The 16128-nt window shown below is 43.6% G+C and overlaps 1 protein-coding gene across 3 annotated transcripts in view; it reads right to left on the bottom strand.

Moving 5' to 3' along the window:
- Positions 1–2345: 2345 nt before the first annotated feature.
- Positions 2346–16128, bottom strand: part of NSD3 (nuclear receptor binding SET domain protein 3) — a 118519-nt gene continuing 104736 nt past the window's right edge. For all 3 annotated transcript variants that reach the window (XM_045985094.1, XM_045985104.1, XM_045985112.1), the window contains 7 exons: positions 15964–16076; positions 15118–15387; positions 8150–8266; positions 6565–6706; positions 5430–5536; positions 4764–4968; positions 2346–4333 (listed from right to left, as the gene is read on the bottom strand). In XM_045985094.1, the coding sequence (XP_045841050.1) occupies positions 4092–4333; positions 4764–4968; positions 5430–5536; positions 6565–6706; positions 8150–8266; positions 15118–15387; positions 15964–16076 (1196 nt within the window). In that variant the 3' untranslated portion in view covers positions 2346–4091. The remainder of the gene's footprint in view (positions 4334–4763; positions 4969–5429; positions 5537–6564; positions 6707–8149; positions 8267–15117; positions 15388–15963; positions 16077–16128) is intronic.

Below are 16128 nucleotides of genomic sequence, written 5' to 3'. Positions count from 1 at the left end.
ACTGTAAAATAAGGGGAATCTGAAGAGTTTCAAGTACTTAAAAAACCTGAATTCAATGAGGCAGAGGTCTCAATGTTAAAGTGACTACTTCGTACCTGTGGTAAACATTGTCATTCCCCCTCCCTCACCCTGTTCTAACCCCCTTTTCTTCCTGTACCCCGCCACGGGGAAAAGTTGGTAGATTTCAGTACGTACACATTTCCAACTTTTCAATATTCCTTAATACATGGCAAAGCCGTCTAATCAGATCTCTCCCTAGCTTAGCTGAAAAGAGGCGAGTTCTCCTCTCGGCTTACAGACAACCAGGGGCCAACTGCAAGTGGCCCTAGGCCAAAGGAAATCGTTCCAAATGATCACTTCGTGTGTGCAGCAACCTGGCCAACTCCGGAAGTCAAATCTGCTCTTGCCAGTGGCACCGCACCTCCTCCCAGGTGAGCTTCCCAAGCCCGAAGGGCTCTACCACAACCTGTATCCTTATCCTCTTGGGACATGGCATGTGGCAGCTCCCTGATTTCAAGGTGAATGCTAAAGGAAGCTTTGTACTTAACAATGAAATGAAGGACCAGCCGTGAACCTGGGGGGGTCCAGTGATGACATTCTGTAGGGCTGCTCTCTGCCGTCCAGTCTGGCTCTGACCCTGACTAGAACACAGACTGCGCAGCGAGGCCAAAAGGAAACTACTTCATGAGCCAAGAGAGAAACTTGTCCAACAGCCTGCCTGCTCTGAGAGTCCTTTACATGGTTATCTCAGAATTTCAAAACATTATTTACAAGCATGTTTCCAAGTATTATGTGGAAATAGCAGAAGGGAGCTCAGAGCCACCCCCCCCATTATTATTATTATTTTCGTTTTTACATTTGTTCCTGACTTGAACACATTGAACACACAGATAGCTCCAAGTTTCAGTGATTCTAAAAGTCGGCCTATTCTATAGCTCAGGCCAGATCATTTCTGAGAATTAAGGTAGAGTAGGAACTTGTTAAAATAAAAATGAAAATAAAACCCACCTCCCTCCTGACTCTAACCCTGATTAGATATTAAAGAAGAGAATCACTTCCTCCAGCCCTGCTGGCCTTCCAGGAATGAGGGGCGGGTGACTCGCAACCCTCCTGACCCCACCACTGGCCACGGGCGGGCCAGCCCCTGTCTGCACCGTGCATGCCGGGAGGGCCCACTTCTCCTACAGTTGTAACCCATCAGATTTCTGAAGCTTTATGCTGATTATCAAAAACTTTACATTCACTTTTTCCAAAGAAGTCACATGAGGCTAAAAAACAAACAAACAAAAACCACCATTATCCCAGCATGGTTTAAGTTATCTCATTTTTGGACAAGAATAAAACCCAACCATTTCTGCTCTGACCACAGATTTGAAAGTTAACAAATACCAACTACAGACCACGAGAAAGCAACGCGTCCTTTGGCCCACTGGGTTGGTGAGGCGCAGGCAAGCACGGTGTGTGCACACGCTGCGCACGGGAAACACAGCTTTCTCCCCCGGCTTTCCGCTTCCACAGCCTGCAACGTGAAGATATGTAAAACAGGTCGGTCGTGACGCCAACGGAGGTGTGAGGAGAGCTCTGGGCCACTGGCAGGATGAAAGCCTCTTTCTGGACCACTAAAGAGCACTTCTGGATGAAGCCTCCAGAGCTGTAGTTAGCTATTTTGTTTTTTACCCTAATTTCTGAAATGGCAGAATGATCCTGTTAGGTACCCTCCCACCCCCACCCCCCAAAAAGGATTTAAAAATCTCAGCAGAGCTGTTACGACAAAATGTGACATTATGAGGAAGCTGCATGAAAATACTGAAACCTAAGGTATTTGTAAGTATACGGATGGACCCTGGCTTACCATATAAAAGTCATCAGATACTAAATAGCACTAAGTCCAAAACAAAGCAAGAAGAGTAGAGTTCATGTGGGATACGGTTTCAACAAGAGTTATATTTTGAATGTTAAAAGAAATCCTTCATATTAGTAAGTTTAAAAAAAGCAAACATTTATCTCATATATATATATATACACACACATATATATATATAAAATAAAGTTTTAGTATGATAAAACCTAGATTTTCTTAAATTATTTTTTAAAAGGATATCAAACTATATAGTTGCTCAAGAGCAAAGTTTAGTGTTTTGGTGCGCTGTGCTGCACGTTACTGGTAGCGATTCGATCTGGTAACATGCACAGCATTTTCCATTTTGCTCTTTCTCCTGGGACCATATCTAATCAAGAGAATTCCTGGAGGCTCTATAAGTTACCTCAGAATTAATTGCTGGAATCAGGCAAATGGCAGTTTAGGAGCTTAAGTAAAGGAATTGTAGTGTGATACATTTTTTTTGTTGTTTTATGTTTTTTTTTACAAGAGAAAATCCAGTTCAATTGCACATTTACATTAAAAAAAAAGAGAGAGAGAGAGAGGCACAAAACAGCTGCTTCTTCTTTTTTCCAGAGAAGAACTCTAAATTGATAAGAAAAAAGGAACACACATAACTGAAGGAACGTGGCTGAGCATCTCCCCTCCCTCCCTTCCTAAGGTTCCTAGGTACTTCTTGAGGGAAAATAAATGCCACCAGGTACCAGCAATTGTAAGCAGTCAAAATTCACAGAGAAGGTTAACGTTCATTCAAGCTAGCCCTAGAATTCTACTTAGTACAGTGTGACAACGTCTGACATTACTAATTAGTTCATACAAGGACTACTGGAATATACATATTCCAAAGCATTAAATGCAAGTGAACTTTGTGGTTAGACATCTTGGTACATTGGCAGCTAGGAGATCCAAGCGTCACAGCCAACCATTTTTGCTAACACTGCTTTCTTGGGAGCCTCCCTAAGTGCTTCCTCAGACGAAGTGTGTTTGTGTGGCTCTTATATACCCTGTAGAAGCGCTTCCTCTTCCTCAGTGGGGCAATTTTAATTAGTAGATAATACTAAATAGAAACTGTTCACGTATAACCGGGAGATGCCCCTACCCCTTCCACCCCCCAAATGAGGAACTAAACCAAAAAGACCTACTCAGATACAACTGTGACTCGCTTGTGTTGTTTTCACCAGGAAACGCGGCCAGCAGGTGGCCAGCAGACAGGGAATGATTGGTTCGGGGAGGGAAGAGACAGGAAAGGAAATGCCCATAACGCCCTGCAGGTCGGACTAGCAGCTCCAGTACACTGCACAGAATGACCCAACCCTGGGTCTGGGCCTTCCATCTCCCTTCAGCTGCCTCTGTCCACATGTCGGAGCAACAGGCACGGCCGCTCCAACGCTGCATTCACCCCACATAAACACACTTCATCAAAAATGTCCACTGTCAGTGGAAAACATTTCAAACTCCGTGGGGGCACCTGTTTCTGTTTTTCTCCAGAACCAAAAACCACATTATCTACCTTTCTAGGTAAAGGTATCCCATCACAAAGCTGGCCTAGGTGCAGACCACTGAGGCATTTTGTTTTCAAGAGGCCAGATTCAGGATTCGCACAGCGCCCTTCTCTGAGCCAAGAAAAGACATCTGGGAGGAAAGAGAAGTGAGCCTACCTACTGCTCAGCGGAGAGGTATATAAAGGTCATCAAAGCCTTTTCTAGAGGGCCTGCTCCAAATGCTACTTCAAACACACACGCACACGCACACTGAATAGACTACCTGAACTACACTTCTCCAGAGTTTTAAAAAGTGAAAATAAATAAAGGAATGAGGGCTACTTTTTTGCTTTTTACACCCAAGGAACACATCCTAGACTTAAAATTTATCTCATTAACAAAATTTCTTTTTCTCTTCGTTGTTTTCAAAGTAAAGACATCTCTTTTTCCCCCCTGCTGCAAAGGCATGGAAGCATAATAAAAGGCAAGAGAAGACCAAGGGAATTTGGCCGGCCACGAAAGAACCCCCAACCCACAAAACAGAAAAACAGCCCCGGGCCGCCCGCTTCTGCCCGCGTGCTCCCGGCCCCAGCACGCACGGCCACAAGGCGGCGCTCGGGGCAGGGGCTGTGCGCGCGGCAGCAGCTTTCTCCTGCCGACGTGCCACCGAGTCACTTGTTTCTTTTCCTTTTTTTCATCTCAATAAAAAGAAAAAAAAAATCACCACCCATTTACTCTTTCAGTTCTTCTCCATGATCTTGTGACTCCAATTTGCATTTGATCTTGCTCCAGTATTCTGCGGACACAGGAGCCTCGGGGTCATGCTCAGAGCAGCAGAGCCGGCCTTCTAGGGCAGAGGGGACCAGAGCGCCCTCTTCATGATCTTTACAAAATGAGTGTGGGCAGAACTCGCAGAAGGAGACGGCAGCACGGCTGCACTCCTCACACTGATGCCACGGGCATTCCCACTTTCCTACGGAGGGGTGCGAACAGGGAAAAGAGCCCCATTAGTGCCCCTCTTGATTACCCACGAAAAGCCCAAGTTTGCACCATCTGCTGAGACTGGAGACTCAATTCAATTAGAACACAACTCCAAATTCTGGCCAAACTTACGTCCGAGTGTACTACTGAGAATGGATGCGCACTGCATCCCAAACTCACCGCCAGAGAGAGGAGCCAACTGCTCGCCCACGGTAACCAGGCCCGAGAAACCAATGCTCCTGGCCCGCACCTATCCCGCGTTTTGCAGACAGACTTTTCACTAGCATACTTTGTTTGCTAGTGTTGGTTGTTCTGCTCATTATCCATCCCATGGCTCCACTAAGGAGAGCGAAGTACATTCTAGGTGACACATCACTGGCCAAGACGCAAGTCAGGGAAAGGGTCCCGAAAGCCTCACTTACCATATGGTGGCTGAGTCAGGTTAAGGCATAAGAGGTGGTATGCTTTGGGACAGTCTTTTTTGTCACACATGACCAGCTCTCCACCATCTCCACATTGAAAACAGTAGTCTTCATGCATCTGCTTTGGTTCTGCTTTGATTTTTCGCCTCTTCTGCTTTAACTTAGCATTTTTGGCTTTTTCTTCGGCTGTTGACGCACATGTCGACTGGCAGGGAGAAGAACACAGCGCGTGAGGCTCTACATGGAAAGGGAGCTCCCTTAGCCTCACACTCATCTGAATTCTCTTAAGCTCTGTTGTTCAGTTACCTAAAAACCAGCAGGAAGACTTCTCCCATAACAGTACTGTAATAAAAATAAGGCTTCATTTTCACTGATTTTTTAATACAGCGCTTTGTTTTTTTAAATTGCAAGGATTCACATACCACAGAACTAACCACTTCAAAGTGGCTCATCCAGTGGTTTTGGGTATAGTGTGAATTTTTAAAAAGTTTTTGAAAAGGATGTTGGTAACTTCAGATTCAATGAGAAATACAAACATCTCTTCAGAACCTGATGAGGTCTGCTTCACTGGAAAGTCAGAGTCTACACTCTAGTTAACACAATGGCTGCGAACTAAACTGGGGACACATTCACCGGCCTGGGGCACTTGCTCCCTGCGCCACTGACCTTGGGCCGCACTCCCAGGAAGCCGCTGCAGTTTTCTGCCCCACAGTGGCATTCTGTTCTGCCGTTGCCCAGACAATCCAGGTTATAATTAAATGTTAACTCCATCCCTAAAGTAAGAGAAATAATCACTCATACTCGAGTCACAGGGAAGAGACATGCTGTCACACACGCACTCTCATAATGAAAAGAGAGACATAATTCTGACCTGAAGGCTTTTCCCTCACCCGTGCTCCACACTGAAGAGTGATGGGGGAGAAACAACAGAGGAAAACACCCCCATCCACCAAATATTGCAGAAAAAACAGTCTATAAAAGCTGTCATATCCTTCTCATTGAAGTGGTCAGCAACTATGTAACAGAGACCAAGAATTGGAAACCTGTGCTCGGGAGAAAAGGGTTCCGGTTTAGCTCGCTTTTCTAAAGCTAATTTACATGGCTTTCTGAATGAACAGTATAGCCGTGGAGTAGCAGCGACCACACTGTTTCCGGTGATTAATGCTTTAGAATGTGCTTGGAGAAGAGCTCACAGTGCGGATTTACCAGTCACACCAAAGACCCAGGGACTCGAACCGGGACGTCCAAGCTTGCTGCTGGCTGGTCCCGAACAGAGTCCCCAGGATCAGCTACAGCTCTTCCCTTCTCACCCGTTTCCCTAAACCCTGGCAGAGAAGCAGCTAAGTGTTGCTGGTAAGATGCTGGGCGGCTGAGGGAACAGGGAAGCAGTAACTGCCTTCGGAAGCTTTGCGCGTCTAATTTGAAACAGACTGATCTTTCAACTAAAAAACAAACAAACCAACCCCCCACACACAAACCAAGAAAGCGGCTGATGTTAACCCAGTATGTTAATACTTTAAATAAGAGAACAAAAGCTTAAACATCTGGTTGTATTGTGCAGACAGCAATAATTGGGAGAAGTCATTCAGGAGGGTCGTGGACACACAGGATTCTGTTAACATCCTCTTGGACAGAAAAGCTCTTGCTCAACTCCCTTTTGCAGGACACGGATTTTCACTTCTTCGTGGCAGATAACAATTCCAAACGTAACCCCATTGTACTTGAATAAATACTTGGGCATCAAACCTGGAAGGATTTTCTGCCCAGAGAGGGGTACATGGGGAGCAAATAGCTTTTTTACCTGCAGGAATATCACAAAGGGCGAAAAGCCCCACTCGAACATCTCCATTCACTGTCCACTTTTGTGTTTCACAGTTTGGATTACAACTGTGGTTCATAAAGCGAGAGTAATTTCCTTTGGGGCCAGCATCAATTATACGGTCCTTCAGAAAGAAAAGAAATGGAGGTAGCTTTGACATAAAATCAAGTACAAGCCTATATCCAACACCAGCCCCAGTCTATGGCAGCTGCCAACTCCCCCAACACATGCTCTCAGGACCAGTGACCAAGTTCTCTATTTGATGAGCTTCAAGCCAAGGAAATGAAGGTAAAGTGGAACTCAGTTTCTATTTTTTTAAACTTTGCTTCTAGACACAGATCATAGAAAAATGCTACTTAGAAAATGAACTGGCCGCGGGGGGAGCGCTGAGTTCAGCCAGCCGCCTGGGGTGAGAACCACGCTGCTGGCTGTTAGCCCTCCTTGCCTGCAAAACCAGTGCAGGGGTAAATGGACAGGACAGCACTTCATAAAGAGGGACAAAGGAAGTATGGGAGACTTTCCTCTGAATGAAGATCCGGACGATCAAAGGAAGGGCTATCACATGAGACATAGTCTTCAGCAGTTACCTGCTCCTCCTATTTTCACTTACACTGACATTCAGAACACAGTAAAAAGCTCAACATTCTGGCCCTGAATTCAAACCCTGATCATCTGGATGAGCTCTGGAGGAAGGAGCCTTCCAAGTGTCATCAAGATGGCTGGAGGGTCTCCGACAGTGAGCAGCGGATTTAAAGGGCCACGCAGCCATCAGAAATAAATGGCATTTTATATTTATGAAATTTATGTTCCTGGAAGTGGTAAAACTATCAAACAATAACATATCAGTTAAAATAGAGTTCTTGTAAGTGATTTCCAGTTCTTACTTTTAATGATATTCTAACTCAGTTTCAGGGAGAGCCTGGAACATACAAAACATGGGTACTGGTCTTAGCCCTTCACTCAACTGTGACAAGATATCCAACAGATCGCTTGTCAGGGCTGGACCTCAGTTTCCCATCCTCCACAAATCAGAGGACTGCTGAAGAAATGACACAAGATAACGGATGTCGCGGCAATAACGGAATGTGCGGCAAATGGGACTTATGAGCACATGGATCAACCTAGCAGCTTTACTGTCATTGATGATGGCACCCATTTGTCCTAACTCAGACACAAAGTTTCAGTACATAGATTCAGAGTTAGAATTTTTGCTAAATCAGAATTTGAAAGGGGTATTAAAACTTAGCATGAGAAAGCTGTCTCTGTCAGTGATGGAGAAACTGAGGGCCAGGTCCTTCAGTGACTAAGAAGAGCTGAGACAAAAAGCCCCATATGTCCGCGCTGGTCCTGGTCATCTGTCCACTCACATGCCAAGTGCAAGGCTTCAACAATCAGCCTTTGTGTAGCCTGCTATAATTAGTACAATATGGTGGCTAGCATACTGGCTACTGCAAAGCACCCTCATTCTCCAGAAAAAACAATCAAATTAGAGGAAACGGAGTTCAACCTAAGCCCATGAAACAGAGACCAAAAATCCTTTTTTTCTTACAAAAAAAAGCAATTTTACCTTGGTAACAGTTAACATATAAAAATTAGTTACACTGTTCTCGTGGGCTCTCTTGATTCGCAATCTGCATTCTTCTTCATCAATTAATTCGCCAACATATTCATTTACAAATTCACCCTGCAGAGAAGCATGCACTCTGTGAATGTAAGACCAATGCGCTCCCTTTGAGAGCATTCCTTAACTCCCATGTGTAATCCACGAGCATTAACCAAAAAGAATCCTGGAAATCGAATGCTAGAAACAAATAGTAGCTGTCATTCCCTGGCAGGCAGGAGGCACTATTTTTCTTGTAGCAGTGTCTCAAATGGTGATAACCCGTCTTTTCTGGCGACAGTATGATTTATGACAACATATCCAAGTGACATAATGGTGGGAGCCGGAGATAAGGCTAACTCAAGCCTGTGAGGGTGTATTACGCCGACTTTCACTAAGTGTACAGCATTAGGGTTAATGCCTGTTAAATGAACTCTTTTTTTAAAAAACTTTTTATTTTGGAGTAAATCTAGATATTCACAGGCAGTTGCAAAAATAGCGCAGAGAGGATCCATGTACCTCTCACTTAGTATTTCCTGAAGGCAACATCTTACGGAGCTATAGGACTGTATTAAAACTATAAGAGCTGATATTGGTACAAATTATAAATCTTATTCAGACTGCACTAATTTTACATACACTGTGTGTGTGTGTGTGTGGTGTAGAATCGTGTCACACCACAATTAGATACAGAACTGTTCCATCTCCACGAAGACCCCTTGTACAAAAAATTGCTTTTTTGGGACACCATCCTCCTTCCCTCCTCCACCCCATCCCATCCCTAATCTGTTCTCCATCGCCGTCATTTGGAGGATGTTCTATAAATGAAATCATACAGTATGTTATTTTTTGAGGTTGGCAAAACCCCCCTCACTCTTAATTCTCTTGGGACCTGACCCATTTGTTGTGTGTGTCCGCAGTCCAGTCTGTTTTCTCTTGCTGAGCACTCTTTCGCACTGTGGACATACTGCGGTTTGTTTCCTGGTTCACTCTCCTGAGGCATGTCTGAATTATTTTCATATTTGGGCTATTACGAATAAAGTTGTTGTGAACACTCTGGTAAAAAGTTTTTGTGTAGACACAGGTTTTCACTTCTCCAGGATAAATGGCCAGGAGTACAACGGGTTGGGTCAAATGGTGAGTTTATGTTTAGTTTTATAAGAAACTATTTTCTGGACTATTTGCACCATTTCACATCTCCACTGTACTTTCCCAGTGCAGGAGAGACCCAGGTTCTCCACATCCTTGCCAGGACTGCCGACTAGTTTTCATTTTGCTGTTCTCACAGGTGTGCAGTGATTAGATTCTTTTATTATTTTTTAAAGATTTTACTTGAGAGGGAGAACAAGAGAGAGTACAAGCAGCGGGAGGAGCAGAGGGAGGGGAAGAAGCTCTCAGCAGGGAACCCAACACAGGGCTCAATCCTAGGATCCTGGGATCAGGACCCAAGCAGAAACCAGGAGCCAGACACTTAACTGATTGTGCCATCCAGGTGCCCCTGACTAGCTTCTTTTAACATAAGGTAAATACTATAATTCAACATCCTGTGTTTATAAATTCATAGTCATTAACCCTTTCACCTCAAAAGCATGGCTGATTCAATCCAGGACAAGAGCACTACCTACAGAACTTTTCATCATATAGAAAAAGAAATGTCATAGGAAACAATGTATTTGCTTATTGTTTCACCAGACTTCTTGTTCTTCCCACCCTGACTTCCTCCCCTATACAAATTTTCACTAGTTCTTAGAATTTATGGTTTAATCACTTAGATTCACAGAATTGATAGTAAATTTCAGTAATCTAAAGAGAAGTACCATATTCTCTGATTTTGGCAAATCATTAAGAACATAAGCCAACATTCTTACAAATATTTAATCTTTCTCTACTGATAAAAACAAAAGATTGTCACTTCTGTAATAAGAGAAAAAGTTAATGGGTCAAACTGGAAGGAACCAACCTAATGTCCTATGCATGGCCCTTCCACTGGCGGTCTGCTGTTAGTGGGGTCAGTGAGGCTCTGAGTCAGCCTCAAAGAGCTACATACATACTTGCTTCCACTGGGGAATGGTGGCCCCAAAAGTTGACCTCTGGGCTATGACAAAAAATTAGGTTAGAAAAAGAAATGTACAAATACAAAAAAAAAAAAAAAAGAAATATATTTAATTGACAACTGCAACTACGTTTTCCTTCCAGTCCTTTCTCTCGAAGGACGGAGGAGGGTCTGCACATTTGAGCCCCATGCTCTGTCACCTTACCAGGCTTTCCCTCCATCTAGCCTGGGCTGTGACATAGCTGATGAGCAATTCGCACCATCACGTGGGACCACCACCCTCACAGGTAGATTTCCTCACCACCCTGTGTTACTATACTTATTTAATGGCAGGGTTTGTTTTTGTTTTAGAATAAATGACTGGATAAAAAGTCAGTCTAGTCTTCATTTACTTAAGACAAGGGAGGACTCCTCTTTATATTGGAATTATCCCAGTGCCGGTGCCATACATGCAAGACTGGGTTAATGGCAGGGTTTTTTTAACTGAAACCCACAGAGCAGAACTGCAACCAAATTGGCTATACATCATCTTTTCCACATATTAGGATTCAGGGTTAAGGTTTCATTTAAAGAAATGGTTCTGTGGCTGTGAAAGTTTGAGTATCATGTATTATGGTTTATATTTACTATTTTATGAAAATGAGTGAATACAGTAAGTTAAAAGTGCTGATATAAATTTGATAACACTGTAAATAAATATTCCTAGCTATTTTGTAAAAGAAGTATTTCAGATGTCCTAAAGGGACAAACCTTAGCCTCAAAGAGTTGCTTACCGGGGCGCCTGGGTGGCTCAGTTGGTTAAGCATCTGCCTTTGGCTCAGGTCATGATCTCAGGTCCTGGGATCGAGTCCCAGTAGGGAGTCTGCTTCTCTCTATCCCTTTGCCCCTCTACCCTTTGTGCACACACACACACTCTCTCTCTCTCTCTCTCTCTCTCAAATAAATAAATAAAATCTGAAAGAAAAAACCCAAAAAACTAAAGAGTTGCTTATTGGACTTAAAACCATTAACTGTGGGGCACCTGGCTGGCTCAGTTGGCAGAGCATGGAACTTTTGATCTTGAGGTTGTGAGTTCAAGCCCCACAAGATTACTTGAAAAAAAAAAAATAAATAAAATCTTATAAAAAGACAAACAAACCCAAAAGACACCCATTAACTGTGAATTCAACTGTGAACAAAAATAACCAAATAAAGAACTTTAAAAATGCTAGAAATCTGTCCTTAAAGACTATGGCAAAAAGATAGGGTGTAATTCAGTATTTAATATACATATTTTTTAATTTTTGAGAAAGAAATCACTCTGTAACAGCAGTCTCTTACTTGGCTCTGGCACACATTTTCAGGAATCTGTTACATATAAAAAAGGAGAGAACTGGCTATATACAATTAATTTCATATTTGGCTTCTGTCCCCTCAATTCACCAAAAATCTTTTCTATGTTGCTACTCAGTCTTCATGATTTCTCTTTTCAGGAATATACACTTCTAGCTATTTTGTACAAGACCAACTGTCTTACATTAGGAATTCCTCAAGAGCTAATTGGCAGAATAATCCTAGCTGTATTTTTTTCTCTTGATTATATCAATTTAATAAATTAGAATACATTTTAAAATAAAGGCAGTTACTCTTAAAAGATGTTAACACGATATTAAACTGGATAAATTTCAGGATAACCCCTAAAACTCCCCAAGTCACAGGCAAAAATTTGTATATGTGATATGCATGGCACTGAAGTAACATCAAAAATTTTGCATCCTTGGGGCACCTGGATGGCTCGTTGGAAGAGTGTGCTCCTCTTGATCTTACAGTTCTGAGTTCAAGCCCCATGTTGAGTGCAGACATTATTAAAAAAAAATAAATAAACAAAGAATTTTTCTTGCATTCTATAATGACTCTTGTTTCGTTAAGTAGGCTCCATGCTGTGTCCAGAGCTTGAACTCATGACCCTGGGATCAAGACCTGAGCTGAGCCAAGAGTTAGACACAACCAACTGAGCCACCCAGGCATCCTACCTACAACGACATTTTAAATGCTAATGGCCTTTGGCCAAGAGACCCAATCCATATATCTAATGCATTGGCGAATCCTGTTGGCTCTGCCTTCAAAATGTCAGCAAGCCACCCACTTCTCTTCTGCTACAACCCTAGCAGTCCACACCACCATCATCTCTCTCGGAAGATAATGATCTCCTTTTTGCTACTCCTTCCCCATGACCATAAATTCCCCACACTACACCCAGTTATTCTTCTGAACCCCAAGGGTGGCCTGTCTCCTGGGGCTCACGCCATGGTGTGATCCTCTGTCCTTAAGTGAATGGGACCTGTGACATGCTTCTAACCAATAGACCATGGCAAAGGTGACAGGATGTATGTGATTAAGTGAGTTTGTTACATCAAGACGTTAGCATCCATCTGGAGTGGAGTGTCTCTCCCCCTTGCTGGCTGTGAGGAAGCAAAAATCCATGTTGGGGAACCCTATCTGTCAAGGAATCATGGGCAGCCTCTAGAAGCTAACAGCAGCAAAACAATGAAAACAACAACAAACCAAGACCAAGAAAACACCCAAAGCTCTCAGACCCACAGGAGCAAAGAGCAGAATTCTACCAATAGCCATGCAAGCAGGAAAGTGGACCTTTCTCCAGTTGAGGCAGAAGAATGAGAATCTAGTCCTGGATAGCATCCTGTGAGACCCTAAGTAGAGGATCTAGCCAAGCACTGCCTGACTCCTGCGCCCTAGAAACTGTGAGAAAATAAAATGTGTTACATTTTAAGTTCCCAAGTTTGCAGTATTATTGTTATGCAGCAATAGAGAATGAACACATCAGGTCAGATCAAGTCACTTCCACTAAAATCTTCCAGAAGCCTTCCTCCTGTGGCCTCTAAGGCCACACAGGATCTAGCCCCAGGCCACCCTCTCTCGCATCTCCTATCTACCAACTTCTTTCCTCCTCCTTCGCCAGGGGCACTGGCTCTCCTGCTGTTTCTGGAGCATGCTAAGGCCTCTGTCCTTGCTTTTTCTTCAGTCTGGAATGCTCTTCTCCCTTATATGCCTGCACGGCTTTCTCCCTCATGTTCACGTCAAACGGCACCTCCTCCCCTCCTTACCCAAGCAGTCTGAAATAACAATCCCTGTCACCAGCTCTCCCCTTTGACTGCACTATTTTCTTTGCAGCATTTTAGCGGTACTCAACATCATACATCTGTTTATTACCTATCTCCAGCAGACCCACAAAGGTGTCTTGTGCACTACTGTTTTTCCAAATGCCCAGAGGAATCACTGGCACACTGAAGCAGCTTCACAAACACGTGCTTACTGTGTTGAGTCTCACCTCAAGCAATCTAACCTAGAGAAACGGGTGCCTGAAGGGGCGCCTGCGTGGCCCAGTCAGTTAAGCGTCTACCTTTGGCTCAAGTCATCGGGGAGTCTGCTTCTCCCTCTCCCTCTGCTTTTCCCTCCTCCCCTGCCCCTCCCCCTGCTTGTGCTTGCTCTTTCTAATAAATAAATAAAATCTTTTAAAAAAACCTGGGTGCATAGAGATAGATGATCAAGAATGTTCATTACAGAATGAAATGTATATATATAAATTAATTAGAAAATAGGTGAAGTAAGTTATGGTACATTTTACTATAGAATACAATGGGACTGTGACAAAGAATGAGAAATCTCTATGTACTGTCATTAAGGTGTATTTATGATATATGAAGTGGAATAAAATAATATGTATCATATTTATGTTTTTAAAAACCCTATAAGTATAGAATATAAGAATATGTATTTGTATATACATTTACATTTATAACTGTGCAGAAAAGGTTATAAAAGGCTACATGATAGCCTCTTAACAATGGTCATGTCTGGTGAGGAGATGGAAGGGATGTAGGAATTTCACTCTTTATTATCTTTTTTGTAATGTTTCTCTTTCCTGCATTATATGGTCCTTCTTAATTACAGAGGTGATTTTTTTTTTTTTTTTACAGGTACAAAAATGTCAAGAGTAGCTTTAAATGCCCACCTCAGTGGAAGCCTCTCTGCATTCTCTCTCTGTGGGTACTAGGCAAGTAGGGGGAGGGGGAGCGTGGGGGAGGTGTGAAGGTGGAGGTGGGCTGGGGGCCTGGTTTTAAAATGCACAGTTCAGGCCTGTCCCAGATATTTCAGTAAGACATCATTCTTGGTAAAGATCCCAGGAGATTCCCAGGATTTCTGAAGTTTGACAGTCACTGTTCAAACAGTAGGATTTGCTGCAGATTTTCATTTTTCTTTGAGTTATTTGCATTTAAAAATTTTTCTACAAAGACACTGCTCTGAAAAACTGCCTCCAAGTATAAGAATAAAGATAATTTGTAAGGGTCAAAGATCTCAACTTTTGCCAGTTGCTTTTGCATACATAGTCTAATCTGAGACTGGCAGCAACCCTTTCAAATATGGGGGCAGGGATGACCATGTCCATTGGAGAGGGAAGGAAACTGAGGCTCAAGGAGTTGTGACTTGGCCCTGCCTGCCCTCAGGGCCAAGGAATGGTGACAAAGGCACCAAGTCCTGGGTTTGCTAGCTTCCATCCCAGTACGTTCTGACCTTTGCACTTTTTTGACTGCGAAGCCTTTTATAGCTCTTTTGTTTAACAAGTAAACAGCATTTCACAGTGAAAATGACCACTGTCCCTTCTCCTTTTTACGCTTAATCACAGGACACCCAAAGTTTATGTGTAGTTTATTACTGCCTCTTCCTACTGCTTCTGCTTTGCTTAAGAAGTGTCCACCTCTCACCTTGGGAAGTTTCAGAATTTTGCCCTGAATTCTTATGCATTCCATCCCCAAGAGAAGATGAAGCATCTTCTGAGAGGCACAGGCCCTCGTCTGTCCCCCCAGCCCCTGTCCCACGCTACCTTCTTAATGCTCCTCTTGGTCCTGAGGCCCCAGCCCCTTCGCTCTGTTTTGATGACCTCGGCATCAGGGTAGAGCCTCTTGGTGAAGCACTGGTTCTGGCAGCGCTCACCGGCCGGGCACACCTGCGGGTGGCACTCGTACTGCAGCATGCGGTTCAGGCACTCCGACTCCAGGCCGCACGGGTTCTCATCGGCGGGCTTGCAGTTGCAACGGGGAATCTCGGACAGGTCTGCAACGTGGATCTGTACCTTTCCTATCACTTTGTTAGCCTAGAAGAGAAAGCCACAAAGAAGACCAAGAATTTCAGCGGGAACATCAGACACATCCAGGCGATTTCTGGCTTGGCAACTGCCTCACGGCGTGACTCTGAGAAAGGCTCTTTCTATCTTGACCTCAATTTCCCCTGAAGAAGCTAAGAACAAAATGGCCTCTCCCGAGTGGAGAGATATATCAAAGTCTGAAGTAAACTCTCCCGTATTTATCCTGTGTATTTCTTTTACCAGTTGACGGAAATTTCCTAACTGAAGACAACTGTGGGCTTTTCTGGAGGAGCTAAACACCTACAGTCTCATTTGGTTGCAGGACAACCTGGTCGGGCAAGGAGAGGATTCCACACGGAACACGCTGCTCCCAGGCATGAGAGGGCTTATCAACGCCTCCTCACACCCCAGCAGCCCCAACTCCCATTTTATGCTTCCAACAAAAGCTCCTGGTCTGTTCTACTGAAGACTGCGGTGGTAAGTGGCAAAGTTTTCATAAGTCAGAAAGTGCCTTCTAATGACTAAGACAGTAATGCGTTTCCTGTTGCCTGTCAAATACTAATGTTTTCATGGGCAGAGACTCACTTTGATGTGTTTGTAAGGAGGAGGTTTTCTTGAGTTTTTTTCAGTCTCTAGTGCTTCTCTGCTTTCTCTTTGTGCTTTCAATTCCTGGAAACGTTTTGCAGCTTCTTCCAGTGCTGCCAATAAAGACCAAACAAAGTATATAAACACCAAAAAGAAAACCCAAAA

Source organism: Meles meles, chromosome 2 (genome assembly GCF_922984935.1).
Source record: "Meles meles chromosome 2, mMelMel3.1 paternal haplotype, whole genome shotgun sequence".
In the NCBI taxonomy this organism is placed as follows: Eukaryota; Metazoa; Chordata; class Mammalia; order Carnivora; family Mustelidae; genus Meles; species Meles meles.
This window is presented reverse-complemented; position numbering and strand designations above follow the sequence as displayed.